Genomic DNA, 24,215 nt, shown 5'->3' on the forward strand with positions numbered 1-24,215 from the left:
TAACTACTTAAAAGTGTCTTTGAGACCTGTTAAAATATACTGGGAATTATTCATTTCAAAAGATTTCATTTCGTGATAACCACTTGCTTTCCAGATGTGCAATGAGCAGAGAGCCTTGTTACTACCCCTCTAAGCATTTAGATGCTTAATAAGCATTCAGTTGTTAATTTGGTGTTTTTATATATATTCCCTCATTCTTTGCGAATGAGAAGAATGTTGCAAAGTCTGCTTTAGTGTTTTGCTTCAGTCCTTGTATGTGAATGTCATAAAGATGGACTTCTTTTAATATACAGATTGAATACAGGATTTACTAATTAAGTGAATATGTGTGTTTATAGAAAACAGTTGAAAGTTCATGTAACCAAAGTGAAAAATCACTTATAATTCCATCACCCAGAGAGAATTACTGTTAGTCTGTTGATTAATTAATTCTACTCAATTTCATATGGCTATAAACTATTTTACAATTTAATGAAAAATAGGATCATTCTATGCATAGACTTTTGTAACTTTTTTAAAAGTTATAAGAGTCTAACAGTATACATGAAACTTTTTCCATTAACTATTCTTCTACAACAGTTTTAAATTTGAACTACTTCTATGACTATTTAAAGCCTGAAAACTAGTCTGATTTTTGAATGACATGGTCATTTGACTGTTTCTAATACATGTAATATGTTCCACTAGACTTTATTCATTTCACAAGTATTTATTGAGCACTGCTTCTTTACCGGGCAGTTTGCAGGCTCAAGGGCAATAAAAGTGAACAGAATCAACAAGCATCTCTGCCCTCATGGAGCCTACATTAGAGGTGTCCTTCGTGGAGTTATTTGAGTATTCCCTTCCTGGAGCAGTGTCAGACACATACAAGCACTCAGGTACTTATTGAGCAACTGACTGGCCTCTAAATGAAAGCATTGCACCCTATTCAGTGATTCGTGTTTCATAGCACATAGCGCAGTTAGTAACAACACTGCACGAGGAGGTGGGAAATAAGTCTGAGACTCTGACACTCGTTTCACCTCCCTTGCTCTTTCACCTGTAAAATGCCTGCGTTAGAGAACCAGAGCATCTGTAAGGTGTCAGCTCCAAGCTCTAGCAGGTTAATGGCCTTAATGTGTAGTAAAATCTCACTAATCTTGTCTTTATTCAGATTTCGACAATCTATGCACAGAGTAGTGATTTGTTTTGGGTTATTTTCAAATAATTTTCTAGTTAATTTTAGGGATTTCAATTTGTTATTGAGGGGTATAATTTGAAACTTGGTAAATCTAGGTTTTAAGAAACTAGAAATTCCTTCAGCATGTCTTTAAATTCAGCAGTTAATATTCCTAGTTTGATAAATATATTTATGATACATTGTTTCTTAATATAGAAATTTTATTTTTCCAGGCAGTAGTTTGTAATCAAATCAGTGCTATTTTTTTTTTCCTGCTGAGGAAGATTCACCCTGAGCTAGCATCTGTTGCCAGTCTTCCTCTATTTTGTATGTGAGCTGCCACCACAGCATGGCTGACGAGTGGTGTAGGTCTGTGCCCTGGACGTGAACCTGAACTGCCGAAGCGGAGCGTGCTGCACTCAACCACTAGGCCACCAGGGCTCGCCCTCATTGCTATTGTTTTAAAGAACTTAAATACTTCGTAAATGAATGTTGCTAAACTATAATTGTTTTACTTGAAGATTTTAAGCTTATTTTCACCAAGCTGTCTACTCTGTCGTGTCCTCATCCTAAATTCCAACTATTAAGATTGTTACAATATTATGCTCTTTTTTCTTTTTAAAGCTTTCTTGGGATATAAGGATACGTCAGAAGTATTTTAAAAAGCAAAGGAGCATAATTCAAATAGCAGCAAGAGAGTTGGGTGTAAATGCCTTGAAAAAGACCTCTTAATTACAAAACCACAAAATGTTGGGAAGGATTTTATTCAGGTTTTCTTCACCCTAACTAAAATGTATTTCTTTTGTTCATTAATCATGGTTTCTCAAAGGACATAGTAGGAGCTTTACATTTGTATAACACTTGGTATTTCTTCTTGTGTTTACTCATTTGGGACACAAGTTTGCTATACATCTAGTTTTCTATCAAAAAAACTATTAGCATTGTGGCCATCCATATCAGAGAAGAAAACATCTTAAAATGAAGATGCTTATTTAGTCATCTTTTTACCATTCCTCATGTGAATTTGTTTACAGTGAATCATGGAGTGAAATTTTAGGTCTGGGAGAAACCAGCTAATTCCCTCACTTTACAGAGGAGCAAATTGAGACCCACTGAAGGAAAAACTTAGTTTTTTAAAAAGAGGAAATGGTTTAATTGGTGGCTCTTTTAAATGGATTTTGGACAGAGGATGTTTTTAATTTTAATTAAAATATTTTAATATAAAATATTTTATATTTTTAATTTTAAATCATTTCACCTCGTGATTTATTGAAACTCTTCCTCTTTTAACCCTTTGTTGTAAAAACGATACAGTGTATTTGTAAACAAATACACAGGCCATGTAAAACAAAATTACGTGACTGAATTATTAAGGGCTAACTTAAGACAAAACAGTTTATTGCTTGAGTAAGTGAAATATCTGGCTATTTCTTCATTTATTTTATGACACTTTTAAACTTTCAAGAGAGTTTAGAAGTGTTTTTGTTTCATTTTATGTTACTCATTGGAATGGGTTGTAATTGAAATGGGAAAGAAGTTAGATGGTGACATAAAAGCTTTTAGGCTGTGTTGCTGTGATGGCTTGAACGGAGTTGATGTGCAAAGAAACTTTGCTATCTTTTTGCCTCTCTGTGTGCTTCCCCCTTGAAGATTTCAATGCCAGACTTTGGGAGCATACTACTAACTAGAGTAAGCTTGGGGTATTTTATTTTTTAATAAGGTACATGAAACAGTAGTGCTGTCCTAGTGTGTTCTCACACTCCAGTTCTTCATGTCTTCCACACCTGAGGAGGGCAATACTGTGCAGTAGGTTCAAAGCGTAGGCTCTGGAGCCAGACTCCTGACGGTGGTATTTTGGCTTCCCCACTCTGTAGCCTCATGTGACTTCGCAAAGGCCTCAGTTTCTACACTTGTGCTGTGGGGATGATAATTCCTGTCTCCTGAGGTTGTGAGGATTAAAATGCAGACTACCCAGCAGTGCTTAGTACCTAATGAGCATTCAGAAGATGTTAACTACTGTTAGTATTGTTGGTGATGCCAGTTGGTAAAGCATCAGTTATATTCTGCTAGTATTAAATTACTTCTTGAAAGTTTGTTACCACCACCTATGGATTAAACTTTTTTTAAGTAAATTCTATTTTTAAAATACTTCTGGAAATTTTTAAATTGTTTTACCCTTTTTTTTTTTTTTTTTTTAGCTCAGAGGCAAGTGAAAAACATGATATAAATGAGCGGCAGTTATTTGTATGTGAAGGTGATCCCATGTGTTCTCTGTCCACTTCATTTTCTAATAGGATATTTTTAGTGACTAATACTTTCAGATACGTAATTTGATGTTTATATCAGGTCCAATAAAGCTTGAGTACAGTGGCCATATACAAACTAAATTAACTCGTAAACTAAATCAGTGGTTCTCAACCAGGTACAATTCTCCCCCCCACCACCCCAACATTTGACATTATCTGGAAACATTTTTGGTTGTCATAACCTGGAGAAGTGATGCTGGCATCTATGGCCAGTGATCCTGCTGAATATCTTACAGTGCAGAGGACAGCCCCCAACAAAGAATTATCTGGCCCAAAATGTCGATAATGCCAAGGTTGAGAAACCCTGAGCTATAAATCATGGGGCTAATCTTTCAATAATTATTTATGATATTTTTTTCCTGGTTATAGCAAAATTATTGGAATGTTGCAATCAGTTTTTGAACATAAATAATTTTTAAGTTATTGTTCTTGGTACATTTTGAAATCAAGACTACTTTAAAGCTCAATACTATTGTTATTTTATTACAGATGAACCCACAAGATCACTGAGTGGTCTCATTTTGAAGAATAACGTGAAAGCACATTTTCAGAACTTCCCGAATGGTGTAACAGACTTTATTAAGAGTGAATGTTTAAACAATATTGGTGACTCCTCTCCTCTGATTAGAGCCACCGTAGGTAAGTTACCTTATTACGATTTTGCTTATCCTGTTTGTAACTGAGTTGTTCTTTGAAATGACAGACCACTTCCATAGGAATTTTTGTCATCCATTTCATGTTGAATTGTGATGGGGGAAAATTTTCATTGCCACTTGTAAATGCTTTTGAAATAATGTTAACGATTAAAGTAAAAGCTCTCTTATCCAGTGGGACTGGAGTTACTGGTAGTTGCTTAATCAAAGTTGGTTAAAATGGGGCATTAACAAGTGATATTAATTTAGGAGCATTGCCTTTCCTTATTATCTGTCTCCCTTATGTAATACATAGGGTATCATTTCTAGTTTCACTTTCTTTTACATGGATAGAAAAACTTCTTTATAAAACAACTTAAGTATAGGACCATAGATTTTTGCTGTTTTCCCCCTTGTTTTTAATATTTGCCTTGTCTACACCTAATTACAGCAATTTTTGAGTCTTTTCAGAGTGTTCAACTTAAAGTTTTCAGTGAAAGAACAACTTTCTATCAGTTCATGTAATACTGAGTGAAGATGCTTTGTTATAGTAACTGATATAAATAGGTTTGAGAGCAGGCACGCTGGCTGGGTAAGTGCACCTGACCTGGTGGGGTGGAAATGGGCAGGTGTGCACCAGAGGACCCTGCCGAAGAGAGCATTCAGGGTGCCCCGGGCTTAAGCAGCTTGACTTTACGAGGACTGGGAAAGCTTCTGTTAATCGGGCAGGTTGCTTAAATGGAAGGCAGTTAAGAACCTCCATATTGAGTCAATTATTTTCATTCAAAGTTCATTATTTTTGTATATTTTGTCTCATGGTGGGTTTGCAAAGTACGCAGTTCTTCTCTTAAATAACAGAGGCTCTGTGACTGGCCTCCAAATATTCACGTAGTAAACGCTGCCATTATTAACACTGATTTTTAGATGGGGTGGGTAGAGGGCATTTGTAATTTGAGAAAAGGGACTCTCCTTTTCTCTGAAAGGTCATTCTGATGGATCCTCGTGTGCCCTCCTAATGCTCTTCCAACTCTTGACAGTGGTACAAAGAGTGGTGAGTGTATGCCAGCCTCGTTCAGATTTTTACATCTTAACAGTATGTATTGGGAATCTTGCCAAGGAAGTGTACTTGGAAGGACCACATTTTAGTGATTGTGTGGTAATCCATGAGATGAATGTAAAATGGTTTCTCCTGTTAAAGAATATATGGTTGATTTGTAATTTTATTATTTCAGTGAACATTCTTTTTATGTGTGTTTATACACTTGTGGGAAAGTTTCTGTAGAGTGAATACGTAGAAGTGGCATTACTGGGTCAAAATGTGTTTGAACATTTAAAATTTTAGAAGGTATTGCCGAGCACACCAGTTTTCACTCCCATCTTTGTTGTGTACGCTGAGGATTACAACTTTCCACTTTTTGCAACTCTGCTAGGCATTAGAAGATTTTTCGGGAGTGGATGAGTTTTATGGGGCCAGATAAACTTGAATTTGTCAGTGTGAACATTCTTTAATGTCCTTCTGACAGAAGTATTGACTGTCAGGGGTCTCTTGGTACCAGGCTGCAGCTTGTGTTTAGTTTTTGTTATTGCTTGTTTTAAGACACTGTTGGTTTCCTTTAGGCAGATGCAGCGCTTCCTTTCTCCCTCAATTCTTTTCTGTTTTAACTTCAGGAAAGAGTAGTTGGCAAGAAGGAACAGATCTGCTGTTAGTCTTGCTGCTGTCTGATCTTATGAGAAGGTCACTGTATTCTAACAGGGTTGTATCAATACATTGACCTTCACCATATAGTTTAATTGTTTTGGCGGAGAGTAAGTCCTGGCCAGCAGCTTTACTCTTGACGTTTGTTTAGCTCTTTACCATTAGGAGCAACCTTCTCAACACTAACGGTGGAAAATTCAAAGAGGATTTATATGTACAAACAGTGGAATTTGCTGTTCAGTGATAATTATTGAATATTTACTATATGCCAGGCATTTGGTGTGCATATCTCACTGAATTTTCAACATAACCATGAAGAGAGCACTGTTTTTGTTTTTGTTTTGCTTTCACAGATTGATATTTTGAAGCTTGGAATACATTTAATTTGCCTACTGTCAGAGTTTATACACTTAATTATGATACTGAAAGATCTGTAATCACCAAGCATATAACATTATGTAACTAATATTAAATTTACTAAGGCAAAGAAAGGTATTAACACAAAACTTTTCTGTTATTATTGTGTTTGTATTAACACACAAGTTTTTTGTGTTACATATTTATGTATTTGCATAATGCATTAACTGTCAAAACTAAACTGCACAACACAGTTGGAATAATCCAGTCAGTCCAAGTGACATGATCAGTCAGGACATGCCACTCCGCCTCCAAATCCAAGATCACCCTTGCCAGTGATGCATCCTTGATCCAGTAAGCGGGAACTGTTGGAGTGTGTGGCATGTCCACACGAGGGGAATTGTTGCAGAGTGACCTTGTAGGATTGTTCTCAATTGATGGCTTGTCTGCTCTCTCTCTCCCTGCCATGGTCCATGGCTTTGATCTTAGGTTAAGTCGGGGAGCTGTTCTTAGCTTCTTGATGTATTTTTATTTGAACCTAACAGATGCGTATTTATCACCCAGTGATCAGTGCTGCCAACATTTTGGGTTTTTTTCCTTGTATTCTTGTATATAATTTGTATAAAATAGGAGTAATTTTAATTAGAGGAACTATTCTTGGTATTGTTAGAGAAGAGCAAGTTGCAGTCTTTTGTATAGATACTTGTTAAAAATACAAAGAGGGGGGCCTGCCCCGTGGTGAAGTGGTTGGGTTAGCGCCCTTCGCTTCAGTGGCCTGGGTTCCGATCCTAGGCGCTGACCTACACCACTTGTCAGCCATGCTGTGGCGGCGACCCACATGCGAAATAGAGGAAGATTGGCACAGATGTTAGCTCAAGGTTAATCTTCCTTACCAAAAAAAAAATACAAAAGAGGGTGAAGTGTTGGAAAACAAGATTAGAAACAGATCTGATTTATGCTGTGGTGATATGAGGGTCCTTGGTGAATGTTCTTGTCTACATGGTTTAGAAGTCTTAGGCTGATCTGGGACATTTAAATGTGTGTGTGTGCTCCCACACAAGCATGCACTTGCGTTCCCCATGCGATTGTTGACATGGCAGTATCTAGCATAATGTGGTCAGATTTCTTAAAGGTGTGTGTTTTCTTTCAAGGTATTTTGATTACAACCATAGCCTCCAAGGGAGAATTGCAGAATTGGCCTGACCTCTTACCAAAACTCTGTAGCCTATTGGATTCTGAAGATTACAACACATGTGAAGTAAGGATATTTGCTTCATATATAAGTTTTTTATCTTTATTGTCATGTTGTATACTAGTAACCTTTGGAAAAAATACTTCCTCTGAAACATACCACTTCAAAACTCAGAAGCCTGAAGTTACCTTTTTGTTTTACATTAACGATCATTTATCTGTTTTCTATAAAGACTGTTAAATTGTGAAACCTCTTTACTGTATTTTCTGTAAAGAAAAAACTTCTGTTTTTTGTATTTTAAAACAATTTTTGGGTGTGTATATATGTAATAAACAGAGCTTAATCAGTTGATGTGGTATTTTTTGAAGATAGACTTGAATTACCAAACCATGAGTACTTTTTCAGCTTCTCTAAATTGTTTCTGTGCGTCTTATGGTGTGACATGTCTGAGGCATGTCTAGTCTGGTTTTAATCATACATTAATTACCATCTCTTGCTATTTGCGCCTGATCCAGTCAGTAGCCACCTTTCCATTTGGGGAGGTGAGAGGGAGTCTGTGTGGATTTCTTCTCCTACAATTTCTCATTGTTAATGAGTACTTTAAGTATCTCTCTCATTAGTAGGCTTCTGGTTTGGGTAGAAATCTGTTTTAAATGGAAACCATTTTCAGTGTTTTGCCTCTCCAAGGCACTGACTCCTCTCCCTCTCAAAAAAGAGCAAGGCTTGGCGGCAGGCCAGGCACAGGCATAACCTAACAAAAAGGAGTTGGGTGGTCTTTGGACTTGGCAGGTTGTTGCCGGATCTGACTTGGGGGAGGAGGGGGGACTAGGGAGAGGTGAGTTAGCAAAGCAGTCTCTAAGTCCCTCTTCTTCCTCCCAAGAAGAAAAAAAACAATCTTGCATCCTCATATATACATTCTCCAAATAATGCCTTGGAAATACATTGAGAAGATTACAGAAAAACTAAGATAATAATATTTAGCCATCAAGTAACAGTTGATTAAAATTTAAATAGTGCTTTGGTATCACGGTAATAACATAAAAGGAGATCAAAATTTTGGGGGGCCGCCCCCGTGGCGCAAGCGGTTGGGTGCGCGCGCTCTGCTGCGGTGGCCCGGGGTTCGCTGGTTCGGATCCCGGGCACGCACCTGGATGCACTGCTTGGCAGGCCATGCTGTGGCGTTGTCCCATATAAAGTGGAGGAAGATGGGCATGGATGTTAGCCCAAGGCCTGTCTTCCTCAGCAAAAAGAGAGGAGGATTGGGAGATGTTAGCACAGGGCTGATCTTCCTCACAAAAAAAAAAAATTTAAGCAAGCACATTCCAAGAATAGAAAATTTAAACTGCAGTAATCGTGAAATTGTGGAGCCACTACATCAGTCATATTTTAGAGAGACAGTGTTCTTAAATTAACTGTGCTGTAGAGAGTAAGCACCAGGGGGCTGCTGTTGGGATTATGAGCAGTAAAGTGGGTGGTTAAGAGTAGGTTACGTATTATGTACAAGAACTCTAGATTGGCCCCTTTGGTGTAAAAATGGTTATAGGGAAATAGTTGCCAATTTGAATTGCCTGCCCTTTTAACAGATTTTGTCACTTACCCAATGAATGGTTTAGATATAAGTAATTTTTTAATGATATTAAGACCTCTTTTTGGTTAAATACACTTATAAGTAAAGGTAGAGTTTTATATTCAATTTTAACAAACTAGTATTTCATAAGAGAAGAATTAGTGTTGACTTAAAATTGGCAAAAATATTTCAGGAGAAGTTAGGTTTTTGAACTAGGTAATATTTATTACAATCCGTACCAATAATTTCTGTCTTAAAATTGATTAAATTTATAGATTTTATGAGGCAGAATTTTATGTGGGCTGAGAATATTAATACATCAAATTAGTCAATATTCCTCAATTGGCTTTTAAAATGACTTCATTTTTAATTATAATAATTTAGCTGTCTTTTACAGGGAGCGTTTGGCGCCCTTCAGAAGATATGTGAAGATTCTGCTGAGATTTTAGATAGTGATGTTTTAGATCGTCCTCTCAACATCATGATTCCCAAATTTTTACAGTTCTTTAAGCACAGTAGTCCGAAAATAAGGTATGTATATATATAGCCAATATTAAATTAATTTATAAATTCCGATATAAGCTTGACCACTTGTTATTTTACATTACCTGACCATTTTTGTGGTTAGCAGAAGATACTGGATGTTCAACAAAGGTGACTTTGATAATTAAAACTTTGTTCTTTAATAACAAAACCCGTGACATGTTTGATGAAATTTTTGTTGAATATGATAGTTCTCTACCTTCTGCATGGTTAATTACATTTGTAATGGGTAACAGTCATGCTTTTAAGCTCCTTTGTGTAAGGCTAAAATTCATTGTGTTTAGGGGTTGTTTTTTGTTTTTGTTTTGATTTATGGATATTGCCAAATACAAGTACCTTCATTTGCAGCTGTGTAATAAAAATTCCTCCAATATGACATCTAAATTATTAAGTAATTTTAGCTTAAGAGTTTTATGTCTAATTATAACATTTTAAGCATGAAGGTAGAAGGATTTTGAGTACACTCTGGAATCACATAGTGGGCCTAGTTGGCTGGTCCTGAGGTTAACCTGGTCTGCTTTGTTTTGCTCTATATTCCTTGAACAGTGCCTGGCATGTAGTTGTTGAAGTACCATTCTATTTAGAGTACTAAATTGGCCTTTGATTAAGTTTATCGTCATTAGTTGTCCTATCAAGCTGTGGTTGTCCTGAGGCCTTTATCACAGTCTTAAGGAGGGCGAGACTGTAACTTCACCAAAACTTCCCCAGGCTGTGGTACTTTTTTTTGTTTATCTTCTCCAATTATGTAATTTTTTCTAACTTGACCTTTGTTCGTTGTTTCTATGGAAGCTGTTGCTCTTTCTTCGGATTGTCAGTTGCTTTGATTCTTGTTGTTTCCAGTTTTCAGTGCCTCATGCTTTTATGTAGAATAATCAAACATCATGTTACTATTTGAAGTAGAAATTATGCAGTTCCTAGAGGTGGTTACTCAGGGATATCCAACTGCATGAACTTGGGTGCATCGGCCGTGACTCTTAGTTCAGAGCCCGTTGGGGCATACTTGAGGATTCCAACCTGTATTCCAGAGGATGATGGTATCCGAAAATGGGACCAGAGGGAATTGGGTATCTTTTTCTTGCTTAAATTCTCTATTTAGTTCTTATTCTTTACCTAGATTTAATTTTAGTTATTTTTCATCTTAAGTGGTACTTAATACAGTGTTGTACTCAGAATGGACAATTAATAGATGCTTATTTGTGTAGTGTCATGCAAATAACAACATTTTCAAAATAAAATGTTACTCTTCCTGGCATAGTTAACTAGATAGAGGAGTTCATGATCCCTAGGAAGTCTCCCCCTTTTAACATTTTCACTAAGCTGATGAGAGAAAGTGTGATTTGCATAGTTTTCTTTACTTCTAAGAAATTCACTTTCTTGTAACTAATTCTCAGCCGTGAAAAGAAGAACAGAAAAATCCAAAAAACATATTTCTGGTAATTGGTACACCACTGCTGGATATAAAAATTTCTTTTGTAATTTTTATACATTTTTGTAGTTGGTCATTTGTTTAAAACTTAACTAAATAGAGTTCAACAATACAGAAATGTTTCCATTCGGTGAACGTTCATTACTACCCATTTGAGAGTCTGTTGTACATCCCGTTAAAATTATTCTTCATTTTAATGGCTATTTGGGTAAATGAGTGTATCTGCTATGCACTAAACATCTTCCATCTTTATATGGTTTATTCTACATTATTATTTTTAACACCTTAACAACACAGTTTAACTGGTATTTACTATGTACTCCTAAAAGTGTTTTTCGGGCCAGCACCGGTGGCCTAGTGGTTAAGTTCAGCACCCTCCGCTTTGCCAGTCCAGGTTGGGTTCCCGGGCACGGACGTACGCCACTCGTCTGTCAGTGGTGGTGCTGTGGTGGCTCACATACAAAAAGAGGAAGATTGGCAGCGGATGTTAGCTTAGGGCGAATCTTCCTCAGCAAAAAAAGAGTGGTTTTCTCTCTCAAAATAACTTATGGTCTTGGGAATATAGTTTTATCCATCACATGACTAAGCAATTTAAAAACCAGAACCATTTTATTTTCTTAACCGTACTGGAGGTGTACAAAATTGGGTTCTGATTCTTAGCTCGTGACACATTCTCATCATGGTCCACTTCCATTTAGTCTTGAGTTATTTATTAGTTATTTTTAATAATCACTGAAATCCACCATCTAAAACAAAAGCTAAGACCTTGAGAACAACATACACCTAATCCCAACTTTATCCCTACTTTGCGTTTTTTTAAAATAATTTCCTTGCATATATATGCAAAATGTATATATATCTTTATTTTTAACTTCATAAAAAGTACTATACTGAATTTAATCTTGGGTGACTTTTTAAATTTAATATTACATTGCTAAGATTCATCCATATTATTGTGTCACTATAGGTCATTTGTTTTGACTACTGTGTACTATTCCTTTGCGTGACAGTTACGCAGTTTAGTCCTGTACTCACCCCTTGCTCCCCGCCTTTGGTTTTTGCTGTTGCAAATAGTGGTGCTGCAAACATCTGTATGCTCGTCTTTTCTTGTCTATTTGTACGAGTTTCTCTTAGGAAGACATAAAAATCTTGGGAAGGAATGTCTGGGACACAAAGCACATGAATGAATAACTCAAAGAAATAACATCAAACTGTTTTCCAATTTGGATGCATCAGTTTATACTCTTTATTAACAAAGCAGAAGATTCTCTGGGTACACATATGCAGCATTGAGTACTGTCACACATTTTAACTTTTTCCCATCAAATTGATATAAAATGGTATTTCCTTATGGTCTTGATGGTTTACTTCTCTATCATTAATCATGTTGAGCGTCTTGTCATATGTTTATTGGCTGTGCATGGTGGTGCCTTTTTTCTGTTCTTATTTTTTTGGGTTATCAGAAGAGGAGGCAGATAGGACAGATAATAGTAAATAAATAACATAATTTAATAATAAATACTGTGGAAAAATAATGAGAATAAGGAGTTAGACAGTGACCAGAGATATTTTTATAGGAGATTCTCTCTAAAGGTAGCATTTCTGCAGAGACCCTAAACAACCCTTCTCTGCCTGCAGTTTCATTTTCCCTGGTTTCAGTTACCTGCAGTCATCTGCAGTCCAAAAATATTACATGGAAAATTCCAGAAATAAACAATTCATAGGTTTTAAATTGCCCTCCATTCTGAGCAGTGTGATGAAATCTCGCCGCTTCCTGCCCAGGACATGACTCATCCCTTTGTCCAGATCCACACTATATATGCCACCACCCACCTGTCAGTCACTTAGCAGCCATCTCAGTTACCAGATCAACTGTCAAGATATCGCAGGGCTTGTGCTCAAGGAACCCTTATTTTAATTAATAACGGCCCCAGAGCACAAGAGTAGTAATGCTGGCAACTCAGATATGCCAAAGAGAAGCCGACAAGTGCTTCCTTTAAGTGAAAAGGTGAAAATTCTGGATTTAATAAGGAAAGAAAAAAAATCGTATGCTGAGGTTTCTAAGATCTATGGTAACTTTTATTGCACTATATTGTTATAATTGTTCTATTTTATTATTATTGTTAATCTCTTACTGTCCTAATTTATACGTTAAACTTTATCATAGGTCTGTATGTATAGGAAAAAACAAGTATATATAGGGTTCAGTACCATCTGCGGTTTCATGCATCTGCTGGGGGTCTTGGAATATGTCTGCCTTGGATAAGGGGAGACTACTGTAAAGTAGCAGGTCTTTGAAAGATCAAAGCAAAGAACATTTAAGATAGGGAACAGCAGGTACAAAGTCCTTGGAGTTAGGAACAAGCCTTTTATTAGAGTGACAGAAGAAAAAACTGTGTAACATAGTTGGAAGTGAAGGGGGGGTAGGGAGTAGCCACATTATAGAGGAATGTCTAGGCCAGTAGTCAGCACACTGTGACCCATGGGGCAAGATCCAGCCATGCCCTATGAGCTAAGATGGCTTTTATATTTTACTAGGTTGTATTTAAGTGGGGGAGGGAATGAGGCTACCATAGAGGTCTTATTATGTGGCCCACAAAGCTTAAAATATTTACCATTTGAGCTTTTGTAGAAAAAGTAGATTGTTTTATTGGAGCAATCTGAAGAAGGATGCAGTGTGGTCTTACGTGTGTCAAACAGGTTGTAGTGAGGTTTGGCACAGTGGAAGTGGGGAAACTGGTTAGAACCTGTTAGGGTAACCCTGGTGGGAGATCACGGTTGGGGCTTAGGAGGATGTGGAGGTACTAAGAAGGATTGGATCATGGGTATATTTTTAAAGGGAGTGCCATTAAGAATTGCTGTGGGATTGAATTGGGTATGTCAGAACATGTGGACTATAGACTGTTTCCCATTTTTAGTTTCAAAGGAATGCATACCCATTATTTTTAAATCCATATTTATAAAATAAATTCCCATATGCCCCCGTGAACCTCCCACTCTTCAGAGGTATCCGCTATTAAAATGTGCACGTGTCCTTTCAGACACTTTTCACTTCACAGAAGCACTGACATGTTGCCCTGCAACCTGTATTTTTCACTTAATATATCATTCACATTTTTTGTGTTAATACACACAGAAATCTGACTCATTCTTTTTAGGGTATGTGTGTGTGTTTATATGTGATGGTGTGTGTGTATATATATATGGCTATACATACACCATAATATTTTTATGGAGGAATGTTTAAGTTCTTGCCAGTCTTTTATAAATAGAAGAAAGCTGCAATGACTGTATGTTAAATTTTACATTTTGTTTCTAGGTCTCACGCTGTGGCGTGTGTCAATCAGTTCATCATCAGTAGGACTCAAGCTCTGATGTTGCACATTGATTCTTTTATTGAGGTGAGATTTGTCATCCCACTCTTTGCTTTGGAGAAAGTTAGAAAATGTTAATTGCATGTAGTTTTATGTTATAACTAGAATAATTTGTAATTATAAACTGTCAGTATTTAAATTATTTGATAGTATAAAATTGGATACAGTATTGACTGCAATTTTTGTTAACTGGAGATAAAAGCACTTTTCCTCTGTTACTGATTTTTCTGTTTGTATCATGATACAAACATTGATTTTGGGGGGGGGGGGGGTGTGTGTGTGTGTGTGTTTAAATCTTGAGTATAAAAATTTCCGCTCTAATATGTTGTTGAAATTGCATGTGGAAATTAAATCTCCCAGTTCATTTGCAATATTTGAAACATGAAACATTGGTAAGGTTGAATCAGCTTAACCTGATAAAGAACCTGAAGGCACAGGCTGAAAGGACAGTACTTCTAATTTTTCCATTGGTTTCCACTGTAAAATTAGAGGTGTCAGGGAGAACATCGACTCTTATATCTCAGCAAGCAGTTTCTAAAGGCACTTTTAACTTGATAAAAGCAGAAAGACAGCAAGAGCATAATTTTCTGGCCATGAACCCTAAGCAATAGAATTTCTTTTCAGAACTTCTACTGCTTGATAACAGCAATTGTGAAAAGATTGTTAAAGTTCCTTAAGAACTTTGCTTTTATATTCATCAAATGAAATTTAATTAAATAGTCCATTCCTTTTCAGCTGTCCTTAAAAAAAAAATCCTTCAGAGGCCGTACTGCTGGTGTTTCTGTTGGGAAATATAGAAAGTGGGGAAAAAATGTCATTTTTTTTGTTATCACTTAAATTGACAGGTTCCTTTTTGAGCATCCTTTACCAGTAGACTACAAGTAATAGCCATTAGGATCCTGTAGCCTATTTAAAAGTTGAAACCAAAACATGTATCTTAAGTGGGTGTTACTGAGTACCTACTATAAATCAGGCAGTGTGCGTGGTGCTAGGGATGGGTACATAAATTTTATGCCTCAGGGTGCCCTCAGTGTATTTGGTATGGAGGTTAGTGGGCAGATAGTATTAGCTGTCTGGAATGAGGCTGCCTGGGTTTAAATTCAGCTCCACAGCTTAGTAGCTTGGGCTCCTTATTTAGCTGATGTTTTCAGTTTTGTTGTCTGTAAAATGAGGCTAAGAGTGGACCTCCCTTGTTGCATTGTTAAAAAGATATTTGCTCTAAATAAATTGCAACATGCCTGCCACAGTGTAAGCACTCTACCTGTTATCTACTGCTGTTGTTTTTAGAAGTAGTAGTAGTTTTTGTTTTAATTATAATAGTATTTCCTTGGTATTTCCCTTTCACAGCTTAATAAAGGGAACAGTAATAGACATACCAGCATCTTATACAGAAATATAGTTTAGAATAAAAGAAATTATATTCTCTCTGAAAATAAAAATTCCACAGGACCATACTCAGCAAGTGGGGCAAGAACATTTCCCAGCATTTAAAAATATTTTCCATTAGTGTTAAATACCATATTAGCACTTCTTTGCTACTTGATAATCCTACGAGATTCAACCAGTTCTCCCTCCTACAAGAGCAGTAAACCCCCAGAGCAGGTGTGTGACACATAGTAGGCCCTCAAGAACTATTTGCTAAATGAGTAAATGGATTAATTATTTCCTGCAGTTTTCAGTGTATTCTTCAGGGGCTGGTGTCATGTCTACATTTAATGTCTGACAATATTGATGAGAAGTGTTTTGGTCGCTAACACGTGGCTATAACATTCCCTGGCAAAACTGGGTGTTCATACTTAAAACATCAGATATAATGAAGGATGTGTATCTAACATATAGGCAGTGCCTGCTGGAAGAACTGTATTCTTCTCTGACCGTGTGAAATATATCTAATTAAAAGAGGAACAACAGTTTGAGAGCGTCAGGTATAGAGGCAAGACTGGGGGAAATCACAGTTTTTAAAACGCTCTGCCAGTGCTTCGCATGCTGTCACGTTGATATTTGAACTTCTCCGTCGTCTGACCCGCTTTCTTGTCATCTACTTGGAGACGTTTTGGTGATTTTCTGGGAGAAAACAGCGGGACACATTGGATTTTACTTATTGTTTTGAGTGATTTTTTTCACTGCTTTTAATGCATGTGTGTATCTTTGTGTGTGTAAATAAAGTAAAACTTCAGGAGTGAGATGGGGATGCTTATTTTTTTTCTTCTCACACCCCACTGGCATCCTCTACAAGAGACACTTGTTTTTGTAGCGGAGGCTTGTTGGTGTAGTGAAATGAGCATGGACTTTTTCATGATTCCACAAAAACCAAATTCAGATCCCAGCTGGCTGGCCAGTTACTTAACGTCTAAACTTCCATTTCTTTATGAAATTGAATAATAAATCTCGGAGTTGTGAAGGTTAAACAAAATAGTCACTTGTTCATTCCAACATTTTTCTTTTGCCTTGTAGAAAAACTTGTTAAGAACAGCATGAGATCGATTGCTGCTTTTGTTATTTTTTCAGTAGTTGACTTGGTGAACAACAGAAGTTTAGGGTTAAGTTGTTAGAAACTCAGTATTTATTTCCCACTTGATGCTTTTATAGAACTTGTATCTGTTATCACCTTGAGAGTCAGGTTGTTAGGAATAATCTCTTGACAGACGGTAATTTTGAAGGGTAAATCAAGTGGTATTCTCATGATGATCTCTTCTTCTGGGTGAGCTGGATGAATGCCACTGTGTCCTAATGACATGATTTTATTCTCACAAGCTAAAAAACTACCTCAAAACACAACCGAGCATACTTTGTCAGAAAGAATGGCTTTAGATCATATACCAAAATCGTGATTTTTTGCAGTTAGCCTACATTTAATTGTCTTACTTTATAACCTAATATTATAGACCAATTAATTCACTCTTTATTTGTACTGTATCTTCTTAGGGTTTCTTTAAATGTTACCAATTTGCGTATTACTGGTTATTATATATAAACCTCTCTAACATATTGGAATATTTAACTAGAAAAAAATGTTTCTTGTTGCAATAGAATCTCTTCGCGTTGGCTGGTGATGAAGAACCAGAGGTACGAAAAAACGTGTGCCGAGCACTGGTGATGCTGCTGGAAGTGCGAATGGACCGCCTGCTTCCTCACATGCATAACATAGTCGAGGTAACACAGACAGCTGAAAGGCTCGCGTCTCATCATTCCCCCAGGAAAATCCTGGGCAGAAAATGTGTGATGTGAAGCCACTTTTTCCAGTTTATTTAACATATAACTATAAAAAATAGTTATGATTGTCATAAGATTATAAATTATCTTTATGGTGATTTTTCTTTCATGAGATTTAAGATGTTGAAGAGGGGAAAAGTGGTTTAAAGGAGTACATAGCTTTTAACCAGGATAACTAGGAAATATTTAGATGTAGATTATTTGTGTTTAGTAGATATGGGTTAGGCTAAGTGATTAATAAAGCTGGGGTAGATTAAGTGGCATATTCTTGGTCATTGGAGTTTAGAATTAAAGAGTTTGTTTTCTACCCATTGCTGGCAAAATTGATCTGATCAACTTGTGATTTATGGTCACAACGAGATTTCTGAGTAGAAAATACGTAACTGTTATAGTTAGTTCCAGCAATGGATTTTGATTTAGATTTTAAAAACCTCTCTTTCAATCCCCATGGGGTTAAAATAATTTTATTAGGAAATTCTAAGTACATTGATCACAGTTTAGCCATTTTTAAAGGAAGGAATACATAATAACAAGATATAATGATTATTAGAACAAAATAATTTGGCCAGTACTCAGTACTGCTCGAGTCAGACTCGACCACCTGATTTCCACGTTACTGGATATAGTTGTACATGAGTAATAGATGGCTTTGCAAGTGTATCAAATAGTACAATATCTAGATCCTGTCTTTCACTTTCAGAGATCTGTACAGTGTGGAGAGGGAAGATCTTTTCCTAAAGGGTGGGGTCTACGACCTGTGAGAAGAAGGCTAGCATCCATAATGTGCAGCACCTCTTGTTCCAATACACTGAGAAGGATAATTGTAGAGATGAGGAGACGCAGCAGTATGGGATGGGGAGAAGTGACATTTTCTCTTGTGGGCCTATTCTCACTGTGAAGTGTTTAGAAGAATCAGGTGGGGTTGGTTGAAAGTTGAGCAAGAGAGTTTGGAGCTAACCAGAAGGTTAAGGAAGACATTTTATCATTTGTTAGGGCCATGTCACAGCTGGGGAGCCTAATTTATAATGCTGAAGTTCTTTCTTCAGCAATACTCAGCGTAGTAGTGGGACATGGTGTGGAATGTAATAGTGGCTGGCCTATCACAACTTTGTGTTGTCATATTTTGTCATGTGAGATGTTCATTTAGGCAAAGAGGGGTAGACACTATGCCTTTGGATAAATTTGAGGATCAGATATTCCTCCAACTAAAAATGAATTTTGCTTATTAGTATGTTCAGAGGACATGCTAAACCTATTTTGTTGGAAACTACAAGTTACAGTTGCACTAAGAAATGTCGCTATTTCTTTCCAAATTTAAAAAAATTAACTTTTGTAATTGTATAATAGTCAATATCTCTTTATGTGAAAGTATATCCATTACAAGAGACAGTTTGAGTAGTTATGTTATAAAAAGAGTTCATTTTAAGGAAGGTCTAATGGAGTTTTTTATTTTAATGTTTCTAAGAAGACTTAATGTTTGATTATTACTACTCACATTTTAAACATCTTATGGTTTCATGAAACAAAATACACCTATACGGAAACAGATAACACCTGTGTTGAACACTTTTCATTAGGCAGTGTTCTAAAGCAGTAGTTTCTTAAGTTTGCCTGCATGTTAGAATTGACTAGGAAACTTGTTTAAAATCCAAAGCCTAGGTTGAGAACCACTATGAAGTAGAAGGCCATGGCAGAGGACCTTTAACTTGTTGAAATAAGATTAGGTTTATTTTAATGTATGATTTGAACTGATTAATTTTAAGGCTCTTTTGTTTACAGTACATGCTACAGAGGACCCAAGATCAAGATGAAAATGTGGCTTTAGAAGCCTGTGAATTTTGGCTCACTTTGGCTGAGCAGCCAATATGCAAAGATGTACTCATAAGGCATCTTCCTAAGTAAGTGTTTCTTCTTATGAATGCTACTCTTGTTCTTGAATTTAACAGTGATTCCTCATTTTTATATTTTTAGGTTGCATTCTTCTGCCATCAGAGAGTGAAGTTCTAAAGAAGTCAGACTTAATTTTACTGTTGGCACAAATAAAGAGGTTTTTTGAGAAGCGATTACATTTTTTTTTAATTATGTGAGGATGGTTTATTCTAAATCATAATTAATTTTGGATAATTCATGGCACAGTTCTTTTTTTTGTAATTCGATCATGGACTCTGGTGTGGATTTTTTCCCCAAAAATCATTTCCTACTAGTTGTGATGCTATGAAATTTATGGTTAACCTATTGTTAATCCTATTTTTATTTAACCCAGTGAGTGCTGTTAAATCAGTTATTTTTTAAAATATGTTTTTTCTAGTTTTATGGAGCTATAATTAACATAAAACATTGTATAGTTTGGGGTGTACAACATAATGATTTGATATATATGTATTTTAAAAGTAATACTTAGATTCTTTTGAAAATAAAGTAATACAGGCTCGTGGAAGAAAATTAAAATGCAGGGAACTTAAAATCTCCTAGATTTTCACCACCCCGAGTATTCACTGTTAGTATCTTTGCTGTGTTGTCTTTTAATGTTTTTTTGGTTTGTTTTTTGGGTTTTTTTCGTGTTAGTACCATATACCAAATACCATATATTCAAGGGTGTTTGGGGAAGAGCTAAACTTGATAGTATGTAGAGCACTTAACGTAGCATCTAGCTATAGTTAGTGCTGAAAGTTTTTTTTCAGTTATTGTATGTTGTGTGCTTTCTTAATCATAAATAATCCTGGAGTGAGCATCTTTCTTTGTCCATAAGTGGTTGTTTCTTTCAGCTAAAATTCCTAGAAGTAATTTTGACCAAGATCATATGGTCTGAGCGTTTTAAAGCTTCTTCGTAAATATTCCAAATTGTTCTCTAGTGAAGTTATGGCGCTTTACACCCCACCAGCATGTCCCATCCCATCACAACTTTTGCCAGCCATTAATTATAATTTCTCTACTCTTAGCCAAATGGATAAGCAAAACACAAAACCATTTGTTTTAATATGTTGTAGTATTAGTGGCATCACATGTTTCAGATATTTACGGTACTTGGATGTTCTCGTTTTCATAGAAAAGAAAAAGAACATAGTCAAGTTCTTTTTCTTTTCCAGTAAATTCTTTCCCCACCAAGAAAGCAACAATTCCATCTGTATTTTATTCCAGCCAATCTGGAATTTATTTGGGAGTGAGTTGTAAGGTGATGTGCTAGATGGATTTTTTTCTTTAGAAAGTCTGTATTTTAATTATTCTTCCTTTTCTCCCTAATATGTGATGTCACTTTTATGGTATGCTTGTTTCTTACTATAGGATCATATAATTCTAAAAGTCATATAAACAGGTGTTAATTCTTATAAGAACTGAAGAGGAATTATTAATGAAAACCTAAGCTATAACATTAGGAGATAATTACTGATAATACACAATTATAGCTAGATGCTCTGACTCTGTCATTACACTAATAAAATCTAAACATCCTTAAAGCAAGCAGGAACTTGGTAGCAGGCTGAAAATTCAGCATTTCCCATTTTGCTGTGTAAATTAATTAATGTATAAACAACTTAAGCCAGTCATAGCTGGGTTTGATTTATATGTCTTCCAGACCACTGGTTTGGAAACCATTTTTATATAAAACAAGGCTGCTTTTATTTTAGTTGAAATAATGCATTGTGAAGATGGGAGAATATCAGCATCTATCTGATGCTGAGGTTAAAAAAAACATGATAGAAGAGCTTGTTTTTCCAAATAGCTCTGTTAACCAGATTCTTGTTTAGGATAAGCAAAAAATGGTTGCCTAGGCATCAAAATTGTGTGTGTAATGAGGTTTCTCTTATTAATATGAACTCACATAGAAAGTACTCATGTAACAAGGGATGACATTCAATTCTTTTATCTGTTTCTGGGCTATATAGTTCTATTTTTTTTAACCAGTGGTGTACTCTTTTGGTTATTGAACATTTAATAATATATTTTGCTATCTGGTAAAGCAGGTTTTCATTTCCTATCTCTTTTTTCCCCCAAAATTATTTTGACTTTTTCCCACCTTTATTATTATACATTACTATTTCCTGGGGCTGCTGTATGGATTAATTCATGTAGAACGATTAACCCAATGCCCAGCACATATTTAAGTACTCATTGAACATTCGTCGTTGGTGTTAACATCATTGCCTTTCCATGATGTGGCATTATAAGTTCTCTTCTTTTCAGTAGCTACATGAGGCTTCAGGACAATGCTTCTTGACAGTTAGACATGTTCAAAAATAATGGTCTGCCTTGCATGATTGGAATTCAGCAGACACGCCATATTGCCACAGGGTCACAGTTAACTCCTGTATCTCACTTCCCGACCTCATTTTCTTACTTGCCCGGTTTTATGGGTCCTTATTTCCTGCACATCTGTCATGACACAGACATCATGATCCACACATCAACTGCACTGACCATAAGCCTTCAGCTACGCTGCATCTCCCCTGCTCTGGATTAATTGAACTGTCTTTGTGTCTCGTTAAATACTGTTGGGAAAAGTTACACTGCCAGGAGGATTGATGGCCATAGAAATCCATGGCCTTCAGCGTCAAGTCGACCCTCCACACTATCTGCCAATTTTTTTTGTTCGAAATCAGCTTTTATCTTCCATTCACCAGAGCAACTGTTTCAAAGCTTTATCCCTCTTCTGAAGTTATCTTCATTCATTTCGAGCACTTCTGCTTTACAGGGAAGACAGGGGACCCTTCATCTTGCCCCAAAACTTACAGATAGATTTTCATGTGAGTTATCCTCTTCCTAACCAATCTTTCTATTTATGGTCTTGGATGGCATAATTTTTTTCTTACCTCAGAGACCTCACTCCATTAGATAAGATACATTCTCTCTTTCAACTTTCCCCGCTCTGTTACCTGTTCTCCATAACTTTTTAACTTGCTGCCATTTCTTCCATCTTAAAAAGATTCAAAGAATAGATGAGGCTCTGTCTTCACTTCTTTACCTTACCTCGTATTTAACTCTTCAGCATTTTACAGACTGCCATCTGTCCTCACTTTCCCTGAAATTGTTGACAGAGATCATAAATGATTTAACTACTGGTGATTCAGATGGACCTCGTTCTCCTGCAAAATGCCTGTAGCTTACAGAATATGGTTCTATGTATTATAAATTTTATCTAGTTATGTTATACTAGCTAAATGTTAAATGAGACTTTGTTAAATGTTTCCGAAGTGTTCTTGTACCTTTTGTCCTTCGTAGACTCTTTAATGTGTTTTTGATAGGCCAGTGAGAAAATGAATCACCAAAGCTTAAGAAACCTATCAAAGCTTAAAATTATTACAGCCACAAGAGGAACTGAAGTTAGTGTTTTGACCTTTATTTATGTGTTTTGGTAAGTTTTTTGTTTTTGTTTTGTTTTTGTGAGGAAGATCAGCCCTGAGCTAACATCCATGCCAATCCTCCTCTTTTTGCTGAGGAAGACTGACGCTGGGCTAACATCCATGCCAGTCTTCCTCCACTTTATATGGAACGCCACCACAGCGTAGCCTGACAAGTGGTGCGTCGGTGTGCGCCCTGGATCCAAACCCAGGCTGCCAGCAGCGGAGTGCGCACACTTAACCACTACGCTACGGGGCCGGCCCCGATAAGTATTTTTTTTTTTAAACTAGACAACATAAATATTCCAGTATACTTGGAATTCCATGTGTACAGACATCATGCTTCTGTTTTAATGACTACATAGTATTTCAGATTGGCTATGATATCATGATTTATGTAACTATTTTCTTATTGGAAATTTAAGTTTCTCTTAATTTCTTAAGAAACTAAAATTTTTTTTTTTTTTTTGTGAGGAAGGTCAGCCCTGAGCTAACGTCCATGCTAATCTTCCTCTTTTTGCTGAGGATGACCGACTCTGAGCTAACATCTATTGCCAATCCTCCTCCTTCCCCGCCCCCCGCCCCGAAGCCCCAGTAGATAGTTGTATGTCATAGTTGCACATCCTTCTAGTTGCTGTATGTGGGACGCGGCCTCAGCATGGCTGGAGAAGTGGAGCGTGAGCACTTAACCACTAAGCCATGGGGCCAGGCCAAGAAACTAAAATTTAAATTTCCTAACTTTTTAGCTTTTTTTCTTTTTGCATTATTTCTTTTGGATAAATTTCTTTAGACTTACTTTGTTTTTATATTTTAAACACTGTCATCTTTTTTATTAAAACGAATACAAATACTGAACGTAGCCTCATTGTGAAAAGGTCATACCATTTGGTGATAAAAGAGGAATTTTGTCCTTTTTTAGCCTACTTACTCCCCTCTCCAAAGATAGCAGTTTCTTGTATATCCTTCCTAGATAGTCTGTGTATACAGGTAATTACATGAGTAATCTCATTATTTTTTAACTCAAATGGAAATGTGCTGTATGTGTCTTACAACTGGGTTGTTGGTTTTTGGTTTTGGGTTGGGTTGTTTTTTTTTTTTTAGCTTAACCAAGCCCTAAATGATGGATGTGTAGATTGTTTCTGGTATTTTTGATATTGGATCAAGGAACATCAGTCTTTAAAAATTGGGAATGTTTGGGCCAGCCTGGTGGCGCAGCAGTTGAATGCATGTGTTCCGCTCAGAGTTCACAGGTTCAGATCCCAGGCGCGCACCAATGCACCGCTTGTTAAGCCATGCTGTGGCAGCGTCCCATGTAAAATAGAGGAAGATGGGCATGGATGTTAGCCCAGGGCCGGTCTTCCTCAGCAAAAAGAGGAGGATTGGCATGGATGTTTACTCAGGGCTGATCTTCCTC

At 36.5% G+C, this 24,215-nt stretch overlaps 1 protein-coding gene across 2 annotated transcripts in view; it reads left to right on the forward strand.

The window, feature by feature from the left end:
* Positions 1–24,215, forward strand: part of TNPO1 (transportin 1) — an 88,116-nt gene that overhangs the window by 37,883 nt on the left and 26,018 nt on the right. For both annotated transcript variants that reach the window (XM_058559451.1, XM_058559527.1), the window contains exons 4-9: positions 3,955–4,104; positions 7,302–7,408; positions 9,307–9,440; positions 14,198–14,279; positions 17,283–17,405; positions 19,245–19,363. In XM_058559451.1, the coding sequence (XP_058415434.1) occupies positions 3,955–4,104; positions 7,302–7,408; positions 9,307–9,440; positions 14,198–14,279; positions 17,283–17,405; positions 19,245–19,363 (715 nt within the window). The remainder of the gene's footprint in view (positions 1–3,954; positions 4,105–7,301; positions 7,409–9,306; positions 9,441–14,197; positions 14,280–17,282; positions 17,406–19,244; positions 19,364–24,215) is intronic.

Source organism: Diceros bicornis, chromosome 1 (genome assembly GCF_020826845.1).
Source record: "Diceros bicornis minor isolate mBicDic1 chromosome 1, mDicBic1.mat.cur, whole genome shotgun sequence".
Lineage (NCBI taxonomy): Eukaryota > Metazoa > Chordata > Mammalia > Perissodactyla > Rhinocerotidae > Diceros > Diceros bicornis.